The 23449-nt window shown below is 42.9% G+C and overlaps 1 protein-coding gene across 1 annotated transcript; it reads right to left on the bottom strand.

Moving 5' to 3' along the window:
- Nucleotides 1-779: 779 nt before the first annotated feature.
- On the bottom strand, nucleotides 780-23211 carry ORC1 (origin recognition complex subunit 1; the record flags this gene model as incomplete). The annotated part of the gene is given in 18 exon segments (XM_084242310.1): nucleotides 780-1613; nucleotides 2569-2598; nucleotides 2600-2782; nucleotides 4283-4370; nucleotides 4883-5052; nucleotides 8662-8781; nucleotides 9656-9805; nucleotides 10023-10130; nucleotides 10480-10651; nucleotides 11062-11163; nucleotides 11735-11832; nucleotides 14544-14727; nucleotides 15571-15675; nucleotides 16905-17274; nucleotides 18756-19074; nucleotides 20032-20210; nucleotides 22058-22185; nucleotides 23117-23211. Coding segments are annotated over 18 exon segments (3435 nt in total).
- Nucleotides 23212-23449: the final 238 nt, after the last annotated feature.

Consider the following 23449-nt stretch of genomic DNA (forward strand, 5'->3'; position numbering starts at 1 on the left):
TTTAGTGCCTCTGCTAGGCACATTCCAAATGCTCAAAAGTCACATGTGGCTAGTAGCAGCCACTGTAGCCCGCACAAACACTGAACATTTTCATCGCTGCATAAAGTTCTGGGGGACAACTCTATTCTGGAGAAAGCCGAGTCTGCACTGTGATTCTCTCCGTGCTCTCACCACTACTCCTAGGACCTACTATGTGTCAGATCCTGTGCTGGGCACCGGGAGTGCAGCAATGAATGTGAGTCTCCCCCGCAGAGAATATGCACGTGGTGGGGGCAGCCTCATCAATGCACAAACACACACAGGGCCGCGCCGGGGGGCCGTGGGTGGCCTTTCATCCAGCACAGAGAAAAGGCTTCTTGGAGAAGGTGATGCCTGTGCTGAGTCATGAGGACGCTGGGAGGCGAGGGAGCCAGGGTTCCGAGCTGAGGGAGCCACCAGATGCGGGCTCTGCGCCGAGGAACAGCCCGGCATGCGCCCGGACACCGGACCCTCGGGATGCCCGAGGAGAAGCATGAGCCAAGAACTCGGACAAGCGAAGCAGAAACGCCAAGTGGCCGAACGGAACCCCCTGGCGCCCTAAAGGAGCCTGGGCGTTATCCTAAGGGAATGAACGCGGCAGGATCGCGTCCTCGCTCCAGAAGCATCTCCGGCCGCCGCGGGAAGGCGCGGGAGGCGCAGGGGGGCGGCCGGCGTCTCGCAACGGCCCGCGCGGAGAGGCGGGCTGCCGGGCCGGGGTGGCGCAGGGAGTGAGGCGTGGATCCCAGAGTTGGGGAGTCAAGTCAGCGGGGTTCCGAGGTTACACAGAAGTGGGCGCACGGCGGGGCGCGCAGGGCGACTCCAGGCGTCAGATTCGGTGACTGGGGTGACCGGCGGGGTCGTCCGGGGGGCCGCGGGCACCGAGCGGCGGGGTCAGGGGTAACACAGTCGGCCACGCCAAGTCTGCGGCCCCGGGGGCACCTTACGGGGGCCGCCGGCGCTGGACCCCGCCCGGGCTCAGGAGAAGCCGGCAGCGGAGCGAGCAGGGGAGGCGAAGCCGGGCACCCCACTCCCACGCTGCAGGGCGCGCCGCCCTGCCCTGCCCCAGCCGCCTCCATTTCCCCGCCGTCCCTACAGCTCCCCGCGCCGGGGGGCGGGCACGCAGCATACCTCGCGGCGGATCCGAGACCAGCCCGGGCCTTCGCCCGCCCGGGACCGCCCAGGGCTTCCGCGGCCCCCGGGCCCCGGCGGCGGTGATAGAAAGCGCCCCCGCCCCCCCGGAGACGCCTAGCGCCCGGACACGTGACCCACGCCCCGCCGTGCGCAGCACGCATGCGCGCGAAGACGCGGGCGCCGCGCTCCAACAGGTGACTCGAGGGTGGGTCCCCAGCGCGCAGGCGCCGGGCGGCAGGTTGCGCTAGGCGGGCACAGGCGCGAGTGGTTCCGCCTCGCCGGCGCCAAAACAGTGGGCGCGCCCGGCTCCCGCCTCCACTCCGGGAGGCCCCAGGTCGCTGGCTCGCCGCCCGCTCTCCCCGCGCCCCGCCCCCCTCGGCGTGGGGGCGGGGCCCCTGCCGCTGAGTCCAGCCCGCGATACCCGCCCGAGTGTCCCGGGAAATGAAAAGCCGCACCGAATGCACCTTTTCCGGTCAGAAGGCGAGAAGAACGCTTAACACAGGCAGAGCGCCTCTGACTGACCTCGTCAGGAAGTCACTTTATATATATATATATATATATATATATATATATATATATTTTTTTTTTTTTTAAAGATTATTTATGCATACAAGAACGGGGGGGGGGGGATGTACAGGCCAGATGTGTGGAAGGGTGAGAGGATTCTCCAGAGACAGTGGGGAGCAGAACAGGCAGACTGATGAAATACACTGCTGAGGGGAGCAGCGGGCGTGACAGGAGAGGTCTGCTGCACCATGTGGGTTGCTCCTACATGGAACTCGTGTGGTAGCGACTGTGGATAGCTTCACAGGCTGCATCTTAACTCCTGACGCCACCAGGGAGGCTCCTCACTTTAGATATTTTATCATCAAGCTCTTACTCCCCACCCTCACCCTGCAGTGCATTGAAATAGAGAACAGTTAACTCATGCTTGTCTCCTAAACTTCATCATTATTATGTTTTCTAGTTAGTAGTTTCAAGTATCTTTCAGTTTTCTTGGCATTTCACTCTTCTTACTGCTCTTGGGTGATTTCTTGAGAGACCATCCAGCTCTCTACCGGAGGTAGGCAAGATAACCAATTTTTACATATTCTCTCAGAAATATATATATATACACATATGCATACAGGTAATGGTGTGCACACTTGTATTATGTGGTATGCTACCACTAAATAAATGATAGGACTACTCACAGAAAGTGAGAGCGAAGACCTACCATAGGAAAGGTCTTATAATGTCATGTAAGACCTTTTGATTTTACAATGTCATGTTTGCAAAGATTTCCCAAACTCTGGAAAAAGCAAATTATTTAATGGTAAATTCCAAAATACCTAACAACCATCTCCACTCAATATACTTTGCTCCAATTCCATGTGCTTCGACAAAGGAAGTCTGGCTCTGGGAGATCACAGGTCACACTCCTTCCTGGTGAAGCCCTTCACTGGTCTTTCAGTGCAAACCGCACATCATCCTGGCTGACATTGAGACGCACTCGAAGGAGCAGGTCATTCCTGCTGGGCTCCACAAGGAGGAGGCGGCAGGCGCCCAGGTGAGCACACACTGCCATGGTCTCTGACATGGTGGGGTACGACAGGCCCTCCATTCTGCACAGTGCCACGTGTTGACTGTAAACCTAAACAGAGCAAATCCAAGGTCAGCAATCAAAGATTATAAGGAAAGGTAGCCCTGGGTCTCTTATCTGATCACTTATTTCTTCTTTGGGAAAATTAGACATTTTTTGTCCAGATACTTACCACCCCAGGAGGCAACAATGGGTGGGCATAAAAGTACAGGCAGAATGCAATACTCACCACGGAATTGGAGAACAGCAGGTGTTGAATTCTGGTTCTACCTTAATAAGTAACCTAAATATAATACCCTGGGCAAGTTTATTTTACTTTTTCAGTTCTTTGTTTTTAATATTTGCATATATTGGCAAAATGTCACATTAACATCTATCACCATACAGTTATAATTTTTTCTTATTATACAAACTTTTAATTGAACTTTAGTTTCATCTGTTAAAGGTACTGCCACATCCCTCATAAGTTAATGGACATAAAATGTGTGGTAACTGTCACTAGTCTCCAGGGGCTGAGAGTTCCACTACTAAATGTCATAATTCAAATAAAATTGTGCCACAATGGCATTTTCCTTAGCAGATACAATGGGCAGGTGCCAATACATGACCCTTGGAAAACGACAAAAGCCTAGAGAGAATACTGAGGAGAGCTGGAAACTTTCCTGTCCGAAAGCCCTCTGACAGTGAGGCAATCTGTAGCACTCCCTAGTCTCTATTCTAACTATTTGAAAATCTTTCCCCCCACCAGCACCAAGACTGAGTGGTTGTCAGGAGCAGGGAGTTTAATCAGTTCAGCCTGGGGTTCCTAGCACACACCACAGATAAAGGTATATTGTAAATATTAAGAAAATATTTAAAAACTTAAACAAAAGTCACTCTTGACAAAAGAGTTGTATAATGCTGTAGAAGGAGAATAATAATGAGCAAAACATGACCAGCAACTAAATGTTAAAAAAAGAATTTAAAGAAGTAAAAATAAAATAAAGGAAATAAAGACATAGTTGATAGGACAATGTTTTACTAACCTTTTCATTTGCACGTCTAAGACACAAAAGCATGCGTGCGCACGTGTGCACACGTACACACACACACACACTCTTCCAGACACACAATCAAAGCCTTTAACAATTCTTTTTCTAAGATAGCACATTACCTGTGGGCACCAGTTTTATTATAAATAAACCGCTATTACACAGACCATAATGATTTCATCTATTCAGTATAATTGAAACTTGTGTTCTCTGCCTGACTGAATTAATCTTTGTGATTTGTTTTTTAAACAAAATTATTCTGAGAGCCTTGCCCCCACATACAACATAGCTGTGTTAGGGTAGTAACTTTTGTCTTGTTCATCTTTGAATCTCCAACTCCTGTATCAATGTCTGGCAAATAGTAAACCTTCAATATAATATGCTGAACAATTACAAAAGTTCTCATGCAATAAAAAATATTGTATAAAAATAGATGCTAGCCTGATATTATTTATCACAATCAGGTTGGCACAAAATAGAAAGTTTTAAAATCTAGGGTTAAAATAAAGAGATGAATTACCTGTTGAAATGTTGCTTCCTCCAATCCTGATCGACGGAATTCAGCAAGGATGGCTCTCAGGAAGTTCTGTTCCAGAACAGAGGAATTTCTTAAAGAAAAGAAGATGTGGATTCTCATTAGTGGCTGTGCCATCATACCAAGGGAAAGTCAATAAAGCTTTTCTGTGTCGTTGGAAAAGAGGGAGGAAAGACTGTGAAAATTTTATTAAAATATATTATTTGACAAGGCTATCCCCAGCTCCCAAAGTCTCAAAATGATGTGGAAAATTCTTTCACTCTAAAAGTGAAAGAATCCAGTGATTTCATCTGGAAATGTGCCAGGCACCCCCATTTCATGAGCTGAGTATATCATTCAGTGTGGGAGAAGTAGTAGCATCTTCCTTTTTCTTATTTCCACTAGGTAATTAAATAAATGGTAATTATTCCTCTGTTATACCAGAGTTACATTTCTGTCTCCCTGACTAGACAGTGCCCCTAAAAATAACAGTGTCTTCAGTAAAGGTGGGTTGTTGAATGAGTAAAAGCTCTGAAAGGGAAAACAGTTTCTAGGGCCATCCCAGACTGTGCATGTCTCCAGTGGTGTCTCAAGAAAGCATCTTACTTGATGGCAGTGATGTATGCCGATGAAAACATCTCCTCCACTGCTTCCAATAGGTGGGCTACCGTGACCACGCCAGGGCAGTCGGGTTTCTGGTGTGAAAACTCACAGATCTCTGTGGCACGCCTACAAATGTCCAGGCAGCGTCGTGCATCTCCAGAGAGGGCTGCTACCTACAAGAGGGAATATTTAGTTCTTTGAGTTCGCCTTGTCCTCTCCGTCCAGAAAAAAAACCCAACAGATTGTGTGTTCACCTGAAAACAAAAGGCAGCACTTCAAATGGATTTAAGCCTGAAGTCTTGGCCCTGGCTGGGAACCTGGTAGAAGCCCAGATATAAATTATTACACTATACCTAGGACTGTTCCCTGAGTCCAAGCCCTTGTCTTGGTTTTACAGATAACCTGACAATGGAAAAGGCGAAAAAAAAAAAAAAAAAATCCCAACTCAATTTAATATTAGGGAAATGAAATCTAAAAGATTCTTTTTTTAAAAAAAAGATTTATTTATTTATATATACAAGCAGTGGGTACAGTCAGTGGCGTGGGAGGGTAAGAGAATTCACCAGAGCCAGAGCGGGGAACAGAACAGACAGGATCGAACCGGCGCTGCAGAGGCTGTGCGCAGCTTTGCAGCTCAGCGCTCAACCGCTGCGCCACCAGAGAGGCCCAAAATCTAAAAGATTCTTGACTAAAGCTCATTGTTGAACCATCGACAAACACAAGGATCTTCTTGCTTCTTGCATAAAGAAAGAAGTATGCCCTCAGAAGCAGTAAGCCAAAGCCAAAAGGCTGAGGCAGAACCTTCTTTTGGAGATAAAGTCACAGATTGAGTCTGCCTTATAGCATATGGTGAATTTTGGAGACTACCTGGTAAATGTTAGCAGAACCAGATCAAGAGGGAAGGAAGCCACAAAGCTGAAGTACCCAGAGGATTTCTGGTTAAATGAATCAGACCAATCCACAATGGCAAAAGCTGTGCTGTTGTTCCTTCCTTTACATGTGTACAAAGGCTGAGGGACTTCTGGGCTCCCTTCAAAGGGAATCTACTACTCTCTCCCAAGCTCACTTAGAAGGTCACTTGCATTTTAAATTTCACTAAAGGAATTCTTGGACTCGCTACAGGCTCTCAGTCTCTGTATTCCCAGTGCTTGGCAGCAATCCCCCCCCCCATTTGCCAACGGTCAATACAGGCAATGATATTCTGTCTGACAATACCTGAAATGATTTCCTAGCAAAATTCATGTTAAGTTTAAAAGAACAAATTATATAAGCATATATATGTATACTTAGATATAAGTATATAGGTATACCTATAAGTATATATGTAAGTACACACATACGCACAAACACACACCCACAGAGGCTGCTAAGACAATAAAAGTAGTGACCTCTGGGAAGTGGGATGATAGAAGCCTTAAAATATTTTGTGTATATTTCTGTTTTCAGAATTCAAACTTAAGACATTCAAAGCACAAATCACTTTTCTAGTAACCCAAAAAATAGAAGAATCACCTTATACTCTTCCCTTCCTGTAATGAATATCTCACCCCACCACTTCTGTCCTCCTATCACCATTCCTACTGCCTTTGAAGTAGTATTTTAAGAGTCATTAGTAAATAGCAAGAACCCCAAATCCACTGCAGAGGCCTAAAAATAAAGTGAAAGGGAACTGTGGGAGGGAAGAAAAACACCCAAAGCAGTTCTTACCCAAAGTGTACCTGTGAACCTCAGCAGCCCAGGCGCTTCTGTTGAACCCATGTGCCTTTCTCTTTGGCGTATCTTTTTGTCTGATCAATTTTTTTTTTTTTTACACACGTTTTAGGAAACTATCTCGGTTCTTAGAGCACTTAATATGCTCAATAGGAACATACTCTTAGCAAAAATCTTGTCCTTTACATGTTTGTTGACAACAATGCCAGCCACTGTGGGGTAACATTATAAATACTTCCAGTTTTACCATGGTAACATTTATGGGGCATTTCTTTTTGAACAGCGCCTATCCCCTTAATGTCTACAATACCAGCCTTGCATTTATTTGTAAATCTTATTTGCATTTATGTGCCAAAGGAATAACTCCACATTTTCTAAAAGGCCTACAGAACACACAGTGGCTGCTTCTCCTCTTTCCCTTTGTGTTGGTCATTTTGGTGACTTACTGGAAGGTGGCAGTCTCCTCTGTGAAATAATTTTGTGTTTTGGTAATTTGTACTATTTCCATAAAACTCTTTGCCCTGGATATTATCGCTCTTATAACATGGCAGAGATTTATTCTCAAGCAAGGATTTAAAAAAATACTTCTGGGTGGGGGGTTGGAAGGGACAGGGCACTAAGTGTCCAGGGGTGGGGGTATCCCTTACCAAATACAGATGGTAATCACTTGCATGCTAAAATTAGAAGATCTGTACTTTCTCTGACTCCATTCCACCTCCCCTGCTGCCAGAACACTGTCCTCTAGGAAGGACATGGAACCCTATTCTGGAAAATGTGATTATGCCAATGGGAAAGAACTAAAGATACTGAAATCTGTCCTCCTCCTCCCTACAGTGAGCCTCTCAGTGAGCAAGTCCACTCATGTGCTCAGAGCTCCCAGTCAGTTTTTGAATCTCCACTCTTACACCTGAGTGGACAACAAAGACGTATGAAAAAAAAGGCTCCAATAGTAGACACTGACTAGAAACCCAAACCAACAGACAAAAGCATCTCTGAGGGAAAGGGAGAAGACATATCAAATAAATAGGATGACATAAAAAAGGACCATTACAAGGAGAAAAAAAATCTCAGAAATTACATGAAAGCAATAGTAAAAACTTATCCAATTACATGAAAGCAAAAGTAAAAAACTAGGGCCTCCCCTGGTGGCGCAGCGGTTGAGCACTGGGCTGCGAGCAGCACCGGTTCATTCCCCGGCCAGGGGCGAAGGTGCCACAAAAAAAAAAAAAAAAAAGAAAGAAAGAAAGAAAGTGAAAGTAAAAAACTATCCAATAGATCAGATGAACTCTGAGGACCTCTCTTCTACAAAGCGAAGACTGGAGACAAGCACCACATCTAGCTCCTCTCTGCAGTACCTAAGACTGTACTCAGCTGTGAGCAGGTGTTAGAGGTATATGATGATTATTCAGAGTTCACAATGTTTCAAGCAAAAAATAAAAGCTTATAATTCTTTTTAGGTGGCCATGTGGCTTTTCTAGCAGTTAGCCTGAGACAGTTAGCAGCCTCAGAAATGAGCCTGAGTTAAATCTCATTTGGCATTTTCCCAGTGAATTTAGAGGACGTAGGTACCAAGACCTCTTATCTACCATGGAATGTGTACTGTTGCCAGGCATATGACAGACATAATATTATTTAATTATCATAAAGCCCCTAAGGAAACTATTATTCCCATCTTTCAGAGAAGAAAACTGAGGTTCAGGAATTTTAAAATAACTTTCCTATAACCCAGCACATACTTTCTATGTTTTAAGAGGCAGAATTCACACCAGGTTTGTCTACCTGACTATGTTGCCCTTTTCATTATATGAAACTACCTCTTTTCTGAATCAATTAATTTTAGTTTGTGTATAATTATATACAAACTATATGTAAACACAGTATTCTAAGGAATGATACAAAAAGAAGGTAAAGGAATTTTTCAGAATTTTGTTTCTACTTGTTACTTGCTTCTACAGGACTTCCTAAATTTCTCTTCATCCCCAGAGCACCAGCACAGAGCCTCATAGCCAGGTGCTCAGCAAAGATTTGCTGGCTGGTTTGTAAGTGCTATGAGCTCCCTGAAAGTGGCTTACCTTCCTGGATACCAACTGGATGGCATCATCCTCAAAGGCCTTTAAGTATTTGAGTCGGGACAGTAGAATCTGCTGCAATTGACTGTGAGTATATGGCTGGAAGGACATCCTGGTAAGACCCTGGGGAGCCAAGATAACCTAAGTAAGTTCATTGACCACCTACTAGTCCTAGTGGAAAGTCACCCTTCAGTCCCCAAACCTGATTTCCAAGTCCCATCTAACAATTTAAACATTTCATCCCAGAACCACAACTGCTTCCAGCTCCTTGCATGATTAACAGTGGCCAGTGGTATCCTGTGGGACAGTGGTTCTCAACTGTTTTTTTCATGTAGTTTCAACGAAACTTTTATTCTACCAGAATAAAAGTAGATAGAAGCAGAGGTGCTCTCATTCGAGATGGTAGGAGACTTTTCGGCGCTACAGTATGTACAGACACAGGTCCTGGCTTCATGTGTCATGCTTGTATACACTTGATGTTGTGCTTGCTACTGGACCACAAGGTCCACAAGAGCAGAGTGCGCCTGCTTGCTCGCTGCTATAATTCACCATCTAACGCTGTCTAGCAAGGGTAAGTCTTAAGTTATTTATTTATTTTTTAAAATAAATTTTATTTTTATATTCCTCACACAATTGCAACCCCCTTATTTGTCTTAAGTTATTTTTTAAAAATAATTAAACTTCTAGGGCTCTGTGCAGTTTAAGAGCGCATAGATGGCAGGACACCAAGAAGTTATGTTTGAAAAAGTTATGCAATGGTGATATATTTAATTCCAATATAGGAATTTTAAGAATTTCAGAAATCACATTTCTTTTCCCATTTTCTCTGCTTACCAAATTGCCTCTGAAAGAGAAATTTCTATTCCTATAGAATTATTTAGACAATAAAAGCTGTGCCAGATGCTGTAGTTTTTAGTTTTCAGGTTTCTTTTCACACAACTCATTGGCCAAGCTTATGGATCTGTAAAAACAACTTGAGAACAACCCAAGGACCTACCAGTCGGCTTGACACTCGGTTCATCATAATGCGCTCTGGGAGGTCCATAGTGTTGGCAATGGTTAGGACTACAAGCCGGGCCTCCTTGTGAGTAGGCCAGTCAAAGAGATTGTACATTACGTCTTGCTTCCGAGTCCAAAGAAGGTCAAGCTGTTGGGGAAACAAAGAGAAATGTAGGGGCAATCAGATACTGAGCCAAGGCATAGAGCAAAGACCTGTAACCATCTGTCAATAGACTGATACCTCTCACCACCGGAAGATGGGCTCAAATGAATGAGAAGGAGCCAGAACTTCCCTCCCACCCAATGCTTGCTCCTGGACATTATAGTTAGGAGCTCCTCCAGTTCTCCCGTGGGCACCTCCTTACTTCGTCCACAAGCAGTACAGTGGTTTCCTGAGAAGAGCCTCGAGTGCGGAATCTCTTTGCCAGAAGTTCTGCCGCATGATCTGCTGTTGCCTTTTGGCCTGTCAGCTTCTGCAATGTGTGTGTGGGGGGGAAAATAGGCATGGTAAACTAAGGATTTTACTTCCTTGGACTTAAGATTAAATCTGCAAGTAGAGGAACCTATTTAGTCTGAGGACTTCAGTATCCTATACCCTGCCTTCCACACTAGCCTTAACCTGAACCTGGAGGGCACCAAAAGCATAGCCTGTATTTGAAATGCAAGTGAGCCACAGGCAAGTTGAGGAAGCCCCTCCAAAATCATTACTACATGAATCTATAGCATGTCATTAACATGTAATATGCCCAAAGCTAAGTAAACATTTCCCTTTTCATATGCCAGGAAAGTGCACTTTCTAAAAGGCCAATCAGTTTTGCTTACCTGCAAGATTTGCACATAGACCTGGTGCGGTTCTGTCAGCTTCATGCCATTGACCTCAATGTATTGAAAAGGAGGAACATCATTTGCCTGGGCTGCCTGCTGCAGGCAGCGTATCACCTCATGCACAGTGGCAGTCTTCCCTGTCCCAGGGACTCCTGAGATGTACATGCATCTAGAACAAGAAGGGAAGTCCTGTGGGTTAGGTCTGCACCAGCACCTCACACTGTCATCAGTTAGGAATATGGGAATGTGTGCTGAAGGAAGGATGGTCACCCCTGCAATGTGGTGTGAGGGCAGTAAAGACCATCATTAGTTGGTCAGAGCAGGACCTGTTCATATAGAATCATTCAATTTAGTAGCAATGCTGTACGTAAACTGCCACTAGAAGGTCAGTTTCATTTTGTCTGAATGACACAATTTCTATTCTTATAGAATTACTTTGACAACAAAAGCTGTGTCAGAAGCTTTAAGCCTGAGCAGGGAACTTGCACTATTCTTTTGACCATATGCTTGAACTCTAACACCTGAGGTGATGTATTAATAGCAGAGACATTCTGCCCTGACCACTTCAACATGGCTTACCCTCCAGTACGATCAAGGAGTTTGCTTTCTACAAAGTTGTAGATGTCTTGGAATTCCTGTTCCCGACAAGGAAGTGAATCAGGTACAGCAGAAACATGCAGCCTACAGTTGGTGGTAAATGAAAAAGGAGGATTTTAGAAGCATTTTACCATCAACTCACTAATCTATGAAGAAGACGTGTCTAGTTCTATATGAAACCTCACTCACAGATTCAAGGGAATGCCCTCTTTCTCTAGTCTCTTCATTTGGCCTCATAACCCTCTTTTCTACATAAATCACCCAATTCAGAGTTTCTAAGCAAGGGTAAATATCATCTAGGGAGTTCTCTACAAATCCCATGGGTGTACCTCATCCCACAAGAGAATCTGATTCAGTTCATTTCCAATAGAATCTTGGCTTACATGTTCTGAAGGCATCCCTAGACGGTTCTAAAGAAAACCATAACTGAGAAAGTATCCTAACTAATCACCTTTAATCAACTCCCATGCCCAAGAAAATAGGGGCAGCAACTGGAAAGTTACTCCTTCAAAGTCTACTTTGGCTCACCTAGGCACATTCATTTTACTCTCTGCTTATATAATGCACATGCATGGCTTGAAGTTACTCCCATTTTATGTGACTAAAAGCAGAGGCACATGTCTGCCTGTCTGAAAGGGGCCCTCGGTAGCGTCACCTCAGTCGGGCCTCCTCCAGCATGCTGGCAGGCTCCTGGGCGGCCAGCTTTCGGTTGCGGATCTGGGGCGTGGCATCACGTGGTGTTCTAGGCTTGGACTATATTCAAAAAAAGAGAACATATTTCAGTAGAGATAAATTAAGCAAAACACTGTCCAGGACAAACCTTATTCATGATGATTTAATAAAAAGGAGAGGTAGTGAACTCTCCTAGTTCCTTCCTACATAAAGTCCAGGAATCTCCTTTTCCCTCATATTACACATATGCCGTGTTCACAGTCCAAACACAGTTTCTTTTTTCTAATCTATATAATTAGGCTTTGAAAACAATGTCAATCTCTGAGGGAAGAATGAATAAAAGTATGGATTAAATACTATTTAAAAATAAAATATTATCTTGAAAGACCAAAAATTATTAAGAAATCCTAACTACTTGCTCAAATATAGGAAAGAGAAGGCAGTATAAACTGGGTTTGATTCAAAGGAACCTCCTCTAAATTTATTTGAAAATACGATCACACTTTATTCAGCTTAGGACTTCTACAATATGGTATTTGGGGAAACCTTACCAGATCTTTTCACAACAAATGCCAGGGACACTGTTCAGTCTAAGCGAACAGCCTCACTCTCTTTTCTTCCTTGCTCCTGACTCACTAGAACAAGCCTGCCTTCATCTTCACGATGTTCCTACATGGCACTCCTCCTATGGGAACAGTTCACCTTCCCACGCCTGCTTCCAGTCTGCCTATAGTGACCACAGTTTCTCCACCTCTCCCTCAGGTGGTAAGCACTAAAAACTCTCTTGGTTTAATGGTTTTGCATCTATTAATTCCAGGAGAAAACAGAAAAGACATGACAAAATCTTGCTGAGGTTGTCAAAAACTTGACTGGTTTTTATTATGCTAAAGCACCTCCACACCCTGTATCTCTCCTCCTAGGTGGCACCCAGGAGAAGCAATCGAACCAGAACAGTAAGTGACACATCAGGAGAATGAGGAATTCCAGGTAAGGTGGCCTTTATCTCAGGGTATTTAATATTTAAAACTTAGTTTCTGTACTTTGCTCAGCTGAACAATGCTGGGAGACACAAAATAGATAAGAAAAGGAAACTGACAGAGATGCTATGGGAACCTGGCCTTGGGTCTACATGACCAATAGGTGAGATGTTCTGCTGAGAGCTTTTATTTAAATCATCTCATTAGGGACCTCCTTGATGGCCCAGGGGTTAAAGTCTCAGCACTATGAAGCTATCCACAGCCACTGCGGCATGAGTTTGATCCCCGGCCAGGGAGCTAAGCCACATTGAGAATTTCCAGGAAGATGGAAACAGGACAAGCAGAACTAAGCAGAACACCTGCTCTGAGGAAGGTCCACTAAAATCTAATGTCCTAGCAGATAGCAACTGGTAGAGACAGACCCCCCCAGTGATGAAAAAGCCCTTGAAAATAGGTTATAAAAGGGAATTCCACATCCTCGCTCCTGTACAGACATCTCCTATCTTGCCCCTGGCTCTCCTGCAGTATATTTCAATAAATCCACCTTTTCTGTTTTCCACTCTCTCTGGCACCTCCGCTCTCACCCTGATATACTGCCACACTTTTGTCCAAATAGAATCTACTGTATTCTCTTTCCTAGAGGTCTTTCTCTGACTTCAACCCAAAACCAATCATATTTTCCTTCTTTTGGAAAAAAAGGGAGCTGAGTTTTTGGAAAGTCTCCTAATTAGGCATGCCTAATTGTGTTCCAAAGAATATAATGTATCATGAAATGCTTCCCAGTCAAATACTCATATACTGATGCTCTCTGGGAAGGTCACAATGAACAAATTCATGGCCTTGTGAGTGCACATGATCAAGAAACCAATTTAACTTTATTTAATCAAAACATTTCTCAAGGGGCCACCCTGGTGGCACAAAGGGTTACATTTCAGTGCTATCAAGTTATTGGCAGCCACAGCAAGCATAAGTTCAATCCCTGGCCAGGGAGGTAACCCACAGGGCACAGTAGACCTCTCCTATCTTGCCCGCTGCTCCCCTCAGCAGTGTATTTCAGTCAATCTGCCTCTTTTGCTCCCCACTCTGTCTCTGGTGAATCCTCTCATCCCAGCCATCCCACACCTCTGGCCTATACCCCAACTCTTGTATGAATAATCCCTCAGATATACTAATTGGTACAAAACCAAGAATGTGGCTCAGTAGCCCTGGATTCAATGCCTACTAAGCAATATGAACAAAGCATTCTGCTAGCTTCTGTGGGAAATGCAAAGATAAGTCAGTTCTTGTCCTTCCCTCAGGATGTTTAGCTTTCAGTCACTTCATTCTCTGCCATAAAAGGAATTTGAGGGCCTCCCCTGGTGGCGCAGCGGTTGAGTGCTGGGCTGCGAAGTTGCCCACAGCCTCTGCAGTGCCGGTTCGATCCCCGGCCACCGGCGAGGGTCCCACATGGCTCGACAGACCTCTCCTGCCACCCACTGCTCCCCTCAGCAGTGTACTTTGTTAATCTGCCTGTTCTGGTCTCCGTTCTGGCTCAGGTGAATTCTCTCACTCTCCCGTACTTCTGACTGTACCCAGTGCTTGTATAAATAAATAAATTTAAAAAAAAAAGGAATTTGAACTCAAAAATCACTGTCTACTGGATTTATTTTCAGTTCTAAGATTCACTTAGATTCTTCCCTCGATGAATATACCAAGTGTAATGACTTTGACTATCACAGACCTGAATCCAGCAATTACTAGTGGTGTGAACTGTTATCAAAATTTTTAAATTTAGAGAGCGATACTTCACTAGAAAATAAACCTAATGAATCTTACTGTTTTCTTTGGTGTCTTGCAGGGGGTCTGTAAGGATGACTTTATGGAAGACCGAAGGTTTCTGGGTGTTCTTCTAGGAAGGGGTGACATGGAAGCCTCTTCCTCCTCACTATCAGATTCTGAAATCTCTGCTGTTGGCAGGAACTCTTTTTCTTCTGGGTCATTTTTATTATTACCTAAAAACCTGAATGGTAAGTCACATTATTTTCTGATATTCAGTGTTTGAAATCTAAACAAGCAACTCCTTTACAGGTCAGTGCAGATTAGAGACACTACAGTCTTTCCTGAGACCAAGAATATGGACATGCTCCCTTCTTAAGTGCCTGCTTATTGAGATGTTCTGCTGAGGGCTTTTATTTAAATTATCTCATTAGGGGCCTCCCTGATGATGCAGGGGTTAAAGTCTCAGCACTATGAAGCTATCCACAGTCACTGTGGCATGAGTTCAATCCCCGGCCAGGGAGCTAACCCACATAGCACAGCAGACCTGTCCTGTCTTGCCCGCTGCTGCTCCCCTCAGCCATGTATTTCAGTAGATCCACCTGTTCTGCTCCCTACTCTGTCTCTAGTGAATCCTCTCACCCCTTGCACCTCTGGTCTACACCCCAGTTCTTGTATGCATAAATAAATAAAAAAAAAATCTAAACACAAGTATCTGACTATTCCCATTTTATAGAAAAGGAAACAGAATAAGAAAGATTAAGTACTCTCCCTAAAGTTACACAGATGGTAAATGAGAAAGCTCTTCCAAGTATGTCAGAATCAAAGTTCATTCACGCTCTTTGGCACCCACAAATGGTGCCGTTGGAGGTGTGATTATGGGGCACTGGGAGACACCTATGTACAGGTCAATTTTTCTTGCCCCTTTCAAACTGTAGTATTCACATGAAATTCTTACATAATTCCAGACATACAAGGTAGAAGGTGAATTTCAATGGGTTAGCAAATAAACAATAAAAAGCCTTTAAGAACTAAGATTACAGATATCATAGTTAACATTTTTCTACCTGTCAAGGAGCAGTATTACCTAAGCTGTTGCCTAATCCGGTTCATAGTCAAGAGAGAATTCTTCCTCTGGACACGATGCGGAGTAGCAACAGCCTCATTCTGAGTTTCTGGTTCTTCAGCCTCCCTGTAAGATATTGCCACAAGGTTATAGGAGACAGTAGGCACTGGGGATCAGCAGCAGGCACTAGAGATAGCTGTGCCTCCTATTCTTTTTACAACTATTTTGGAAGGAGTTAATTACACTTTGCTAATAAGTTTATATAGTCTATCTTCCTTATCCATGGGTCCTACCTTCATGGATTTAACCAACCTGGGATCAAAAATGCGTACTATATAATTAAACCTATGACATTGCACCTGCCCTGTACATGAGGGTTTTGTATTATTTTCTAAACAATACAGTATATGTATTTATATAGCGTTTACATTATATTAGGTATTATAAGCAGTATAGAAATGATTGAATGTATATGGGAGGATATATGTAGTTTACATATAAATACTATACTTTTTTATATAAATAATATCAGCATTTTTGATTTGGGTATCTATGGGGGTCCTAGAATAAATCCCCCATAGACACAGGGGGACAATTATAACTGAGGCTTAACCCAAATATAGAGATTAAAGTTTGCTTAAAGTATATCATTTAAATTAGGCTCATCACCTCCCTAATGAGAGAACAGAATATATTAATCCCAGGGATTTTCCTACTCCTTTTTGTTTCTGACACATCTGTGCATTTACTGTCCACCCAGGCTCAAGGTTAGCAGAGTGCTGCTATACCTTCAATATAAAGCCTTTATAAAGCCCTATTACTAGGCAGGTGCTGGAGTTTCTTATCAAGGAACACTGAAATGTGTGATTTCTAGCCTGTCAGAAATTTGTGCCGCTCATTATTTACAAAAATTATCCAGTGTCAAATTGCAGTTTGTTCTAGGTATGTTATCTTTTTGTACTACAGCTATTTAAGAATGATTTCCACTTAAAAAAAAAAACAAACTAAGAAAATACCTGTTAAAGTATGGCAGAGTCATAGCAAGTAAAGGAATTCGGGACTGTGAGCCAAATAGACTTAGGAAATTATTTTCTAGAGCAGTGATTCCCAAAGGACAGCTAGATCAGAATCACCCAAAGAACATTTAAAAATGCAGATTCATGGGCTCAAAGCCTGAAGAGTGATTCATTATGTCTGGAAAGAGTCTCAGAAGTCTGATTTGGAAAAGCCCCTCTATGACTCTGTGACACAGATTTGTGACCCTGCTGCTCTAAGCTTGTTTGCTATGATGCACACATTTCACATCATGTGAAGGGTTTTGATTTGCTCAGAAAACAGGGTGATGTCCGTGTCACCTGTTTTTGCTGTCTTCTGGTTTCAGAATCACAGAAGGTACCACCAAAGATGTCCGACCTCGCCTAACCGGGGTAAGTGTTATTTCTTCACTCATCTCTGGGGTTTTCAAAGCTGGTACTCGAGTTCTCAGGGTCATGTGACATTCAGATGAAGTCTTCTTGTCATCCTCAGCACAAGAGTGTCGAATGTCTCCAGTTTTCTCTGGGGCTTTCATAACTGGAGATGGGATCTCTAGTCTATCTCGCTGAGGCCTCTTAGAAGGTGAGGTAATCTCAGAGAGGGTCACTTTCCTTTTAGTTCTTCCAGGAGAATCTAATGAAGTCCCTAACATCTGCTGGGAATTCCTAGTGTTGGGTGTCCTGGGCAAACCTAAGTCCAAGAGAAATCATAGACAGTGCACCAATTTTATAATCAGTATTATATAAGATAAACAACAACAACAACAACTTTTGTAATTCTGGGTTGCTACCTAGGTGTTTTATAGTATGACAACCCCGCTAACAACTGAAGTCTGGACATTTAGCGAGGACCTGAGCTTATGACTCCTACCACAAATACCTGCTTTGTTTCTCCCTGAGTACGTTTAAAATAACCACAGAGAATTAAGTCCATGAAAAATTAGTAACTTCTGTCCCAACCACATTATAGGTAATATAACTTGCTATTTATCTTCTGGTTGTTCATGACTTGGGGCTGAAGACTGTCCTCCCCCTGGCTCACTATGGGGGCCCCTTTTGGGATCTGTAAGTAATAAACCTTTTTAAAAAAAATAAAATCTTTAAAAAAAAAGATTTCTTTATTTATGCATACAAGAACTGGGGTGTAAGCCAGAGGTGCGGGGAGTGAGAGGATTCACCAGAGAGTAGGAAGCAGAACAGGCAGAACGACTGAAACACACTGCTGAGGGAAGTAGTGGGCGAGGCAGGAGAGATCTGCTGCGCCATGTGGGTTGCTCCCTGGACAGCTGGGTATTGAACTCGCGCTGCAGTGACTGGTGATAGTTTGACAGCTCTGTTTTTAACCCCTTTGCCACCAGGGAGGCCCAGGAAGTATTAACTCTTGAAACTACTTCCTTTGTGTGGGTGTATTGAAACTGTGCCTTCTATCAAAACAACTTTGGGGGTTTCTCTTCCCAAAGTGGGAGCTCAGGTGCTGAGGAAGCTTCCCCATCTAGGTGGCTTGTTTCTGCTCATTCAGCAGGTCATAATCTTAATTCTTATTAATTCATATTCTAATTCAACATACCGTCTCTAACTTTCTAATAACACCCTTAATAACCTCTTTATAAATTAATTAATTCACTAAAATTATATGAAGACATGAGGAAACTTGAGGTTATAAATTAGAATTATCAGTATAAATGCAACAGTTTTAAGGTGGATATTTCTTAGTTCTCCACTGATCTAAAAGTATCAGGGATCTTGAAGAAATTGCTAATGATAGGGCTCAATGATCACTAATCATTAGGAAATACAAATAAAAACTAATAATCACTTCATAACTACTAGGATGGCTACCACCAAAAACACAGAAAGTAACAAGTGTTGGGAAGGATTGTGGAGAAATGAACACAGTGCACCAGTGCAAAATTATGCAGCTACTATGGAAAAACAGTATGGTGGTTGCAGTTTCCATTCTAGAAGAAGATGGTGATGGCTGTACAACAATGTGAATGTACTCAATGCCTATGACAATACACAAAAATGATGAAAGTGGTAAATTTTGTTATCTGTATTTCAACAAGTGTCTAATCGGTACCGGGCCCACTAACTCAACACTGTAGCATGGATTAATATGTTATCATATTCCTTTACCTCAGTATTGCCCATTGTGACCCCTTCCACACTTACTGCCAAGTTCTAGCTTCTTCCTTGCCCTAGGAGTAACAGGATGGGTAGGAGTTTGGCGACATTTGGAGGTAGAATGCCTTGATTCAATGCTTTTGACGACATGCTGTGCTCTGATGCAAGAAGGGCTTTCTGTGCCCTTAGCCTTGGTCCCCGTGAGCTTCTGGCATCTAGGGCTGACTTCCTGTGGCTTATCCAACTCTGCAAATAATTCTGAGGATAGTGGTATGAATTTCGTCTCGTTCCAAGATAGTTTCACAAAGAATGTCTTCTTATTTTTTAGACCCATAGGCATCACATCATCTGGGGCTAAAGCAACTACCTGAATTCAGGAAGTGTAGATGAAGAGGGAGAAATAAGGTACAAAAGAGTCAAATGGGAGCTATGATCAAAAGCATTTAAGTCTGCATCTGTACCTGGGATGTTTCTTTTCTAAACTAAAAAGGCACAGACATGGCACAGCATATTTCTATAGACTCCTTCTCACCAATATCCATACTTCACTTTGCTTTCTTTTTTAGTCAATTCTATTTACCCATGCCAAATTTTCCCACAACAAAACTTCTCCAGGCCTGTCCCCTGCTAGATAGTCCATTATTTTTCCCCACTAGCATAAGATCAGACTACTTAAAGTGACTTTCAATGCTTTCTAAAAACCTCATTCTATTTTCCCTTCCGAGTGTGCAATACTTCTCAAAATGGTCTGTATCACTAGTGGAGCATGGCTTGTCACAGTCCTGCTCATTCCCAACATCAGCATCCTACCCAAATACTCTGCCTTTCCAAATCTACCGATCTTACTGCTTCAACTTCTATACCACACCTGCTTTTCTTTATTCACTCATTTTAATTAGAAATGAGTTATTTTACGGCACATAAAATGTGCTGGGCCCACAGAGTGGAAAAATCTCACTATTGTCACACCAGACAAAAGTCTTTCTATCATACATTAAATCCACGACCATATGACTATATTGCACTCATGATGAAACCTCAAATTGAGAGCATGAGGCAGCTTGAAGAATAACCTATATTTTGGTCTCCAAACCTATGTAACCCCTTAGGTTACACCCTAAATATCACTTCCTCTAGGAGACTTCTAATGCATAATAAATAGTTTCAGTAAATATTTGTTGAGATGAAGTAAGCAGGCAAGCAAAGAAGATAACAAACAGGAAAAAATTAATTTTGCAGGGTAAATTAAAGGTACTGTCTTTGAGAGTCACTATCATGCAGATTCAGAGGCAGACAGAATTAAATTCCAAGACAGAACACTTACCTGTACAGGGCCAATGATGGTCTCAACACTAATGTTGGTGGGACAAGCAGGGTAATCATACCAGAATATCTCCTGTGCATCAGGCTTCCGGCCAAGCAAGTGTTGTTTATGGACAGGGATTTCACAGAATCGGATAAACCATTGTACTCGAGCACGTTTCTTGTTAGAAACTTCATAATCTAGTAGAGATTAGAGGGAAAGGGGAAGTGTAAGGGAATGCAAGAACATCTTATTAAGCATTTCCTATGTGCCAGACACTGTGCTAAAAACTTAATGGCTAACATATTTTCCTTAATCCTCACAATAATCCTGCAAGGTAGTGATGATGGCTAGCTCTCCCTTTTACAGGCAAAGTAATTAAGGACCTTAAATTATTTGCCAAAGCACAGGACCAACAAGCAGCAATCTGAAGCCACTCAGCACCCAAGGCCTTCTCACTTTGCTCCACTTTCTAATAGTGCCATCAGCCATCATAGAAATTGCAAACTGCATTTGAGAGGAGCAATTCTGATCACAGGCAGTGAATAAATCAATGATTATAAAAAAGGCATCAAATAGCAGCAAGACAAAAATCCTACCAAGAATCAGAGCACTGGCTACTAAGTTAACTTCTGGCAAACTATGCTTACAATCTTCAACTTTTTCATTATAATGTAACATTAATAGTGCTCCAGATTATCAGCTCCTAATAAAAGGACATATACTTATTAGTACATCATCATCATCATATCATCAACTCTTCTCTTCTTACCTCTCAACAGATAAAGATTGAAGCCACCCAGAAGAGGACCACACAAGAACTCTAAAATCTCTACACAAAAAGCCCATGCTGGGGCCTCCCCAGTGGTGCAGTGGTTGAGCGCTGGGTTGCGAAGCTGCCCACAGCCTCTGCTGGTTCGGTCCCTGGCCACCGCGAAGGCCCCACATGGCACGCGGGCCTCTCCTGCCACCCGCTGCTCCACTCAGCAGTGTACTTTGGTCCTTCTGCCTGTTCTGCTCCCTGCTCTGGCTCTGGTGAATTCTCTCACCCTCCGGCGCTTCTGACTGTACCCAGTGCTTGTATAAATAAATAAATCTTAAAACAAACAAACAAACAAACAAACAAACAAAAAAAGCCCATGCTTAGGATACAAAAGCCCACACTGATGTGGAGTGCTCCCCCTAGTGGATGTAAGTTTTCCTCTATATTTGTCAATTATCTTTATTATCTCTGTAATGGAAACATTTATGGAGTCACTCATCAGTTCCTTCTTTTAGGCATCTAAATTGCCAGAGGACAGTCTAACTACCATGTCAGTCTTCTCTTAGCTCTTGGAAGAAGCAGTTCGGTGTAGTTCAAATTGCTCTTTTTCCTTTTTTCCTTTTGGAGCCTTGCCCTATTCTCACCTTCAGACACTCTGTTGGACAGGGTTAAAAACTCAGAAAATCAGCTGAGGCTCTACAAGTGCACTGCCAGTGAACACTTTTGCTGATTTTTGCCTCTCCAGTCTTATTACAGGTAGTTGTGGCTTCCTGTACTTACCAATCTCTGGGAAACATCAGCTTCTGTTCCTCTAATCTTTTTAACACTTATACACGTCTCGCTGGGTAAAGTGCTTTTGTTTTCCTAACTGAAAAACTGGTATACCTTTCCAAGCTAACTTACTTTATTTCTTGTAAAGAAGTTACATTGCAAGTTAATTACTAACTTCATAAAAAATTAAAGGAAATCTCTATTGTAGTACAAGTCACCTTTTTTTCTTTTCCCCCTTTCCTGAATTAGTCATTTCTCTCAATTCCACAAATCATGCCTTAATGGTCATCCATCCCCACTCTTGAGCCCTCAGACCCTTTTAACCAATACTGCTCTAGTGAGTAAAGATGTTTATTAGATGAATGAGGGAATAGTTAGTACATTCCCAACTAAGAATTTAGAGTTCACATTTCAAATGCTGCTGAGAACATATGAAATAGCAACTGTACCTATTCCCCATTACCTAGCCACATTCACAATAAGGAATGGTATTTATTCTAGCCCAAAACTCACCATCTTCAAATAATTCAACCAATTTAGCAACATATGGATTTTCATCATCATTCCCTTCAATAAACACGAACTGTCCAACTTGGACACGAATCTCAGAGGAACAACCTTCCATTTTTATGCTCATTTCTCTAGGAAGTAAAAAGAGAAACATGTTAGAAAATAATTTAGGGTGAGCCAAGCTCTTCGGACCCTCTGAGCATAGAGGAAAGAGCTCTCCAACTGGAAAATCCTCTAAATACTTTCTCTCTACTACAGTTCTACTGGGAAACAAATTCGCCCAGTTATATCCAAGAATAAACGAAATGGGTTGAAGGAGTTGTTTTAGCGTGAATGTCTGCAGAGACCTTAATATGAATCCTAAGTTCTCTTGGTTCTTGACAAAGAACCAAGGCTTCCCAAAGCGTGAAAGCTGCCCAATAATATCAAACTGTTTGGAGATCTCTAGGACAGGATCATACCCTGTTATCATGCACTACGCACAACCCACCTTAAGAAGATATAACATTGGGCCTCCCCGGTGGCGCAGCGGTTGAGCGCTGGGTTGCGAAGCTGCCTGCGGCCTCTGCAGCGCCGGTTCGATCCCCGGCTGCTCCCCGGCCACCGGAGGAGGATCCCACATGGTGCGCAGACCTCTCCTGCCACCCGCTGCTCCCCTCAGCAGTGTACTTCAGTCCCTCTGCCTGCTCTGCTCCCCACTCTGGCTCTGGTGAATTCTCTCACCCTCCCGCGCTTCTGACTGTACCCAGTGCATGTATAAACAAAACAAACAAACAAATATAATAAATAAATAAAAACATGCCTCTATTAAAAAAAAAAAAGATATAACATTATCATAGATACCAAATTGTATTAACCTGATATCATTTCTTCCTCTATCATTAAGTGCTATATTTATGCTACAATCTTGAATTAAACAAAAGACCTCTTTACAATAAATTCACATGTACTGTCTCTCAATCCTCAAATTTGTAATAACTAGAACAGGTTGGATAAAAGTTACTGACATTTTATTTTGGAGAAGCTACATTTCCAGGACAATCAAAGGACTACATCACTCACTTGTAAGTTTGATATTGCAGTTTTCGATCCAACAGTGGCCTGCCAACCCAAGAATAAGTTTGTCTGGTCTTCAGCCTTGTAGAGTAGCATGCCATGGCTCCTGTGTAAAAGTCACTAACTTTGAGTTAACATGACAATACTCTGGTTAATTCCAGACACAGTCCCTGCATTCAATGAATGCAACCTTCTTTTCTGTTTCTGCCACAGCCCTGCATATTTCAGACTGAGAAAACATTTTCTTTGAGGAAAAAAACAAGTTCTATGAAGAAGGAACATAGGCAACTTAATATTATATGTGTACATCTTGTACTATGCCTTATCTATTCCTAACCA

This window comes from Talpa europaea (assembly GCF_964194135.1).
Source record: "Talpa europaea genome assembly, chromosome: 9".
NCBI lineage: Eukaryota > Metazoa > Chordata > Mammalia > Eulipotyphla > Talpidae > Talpa > Talpa europaea.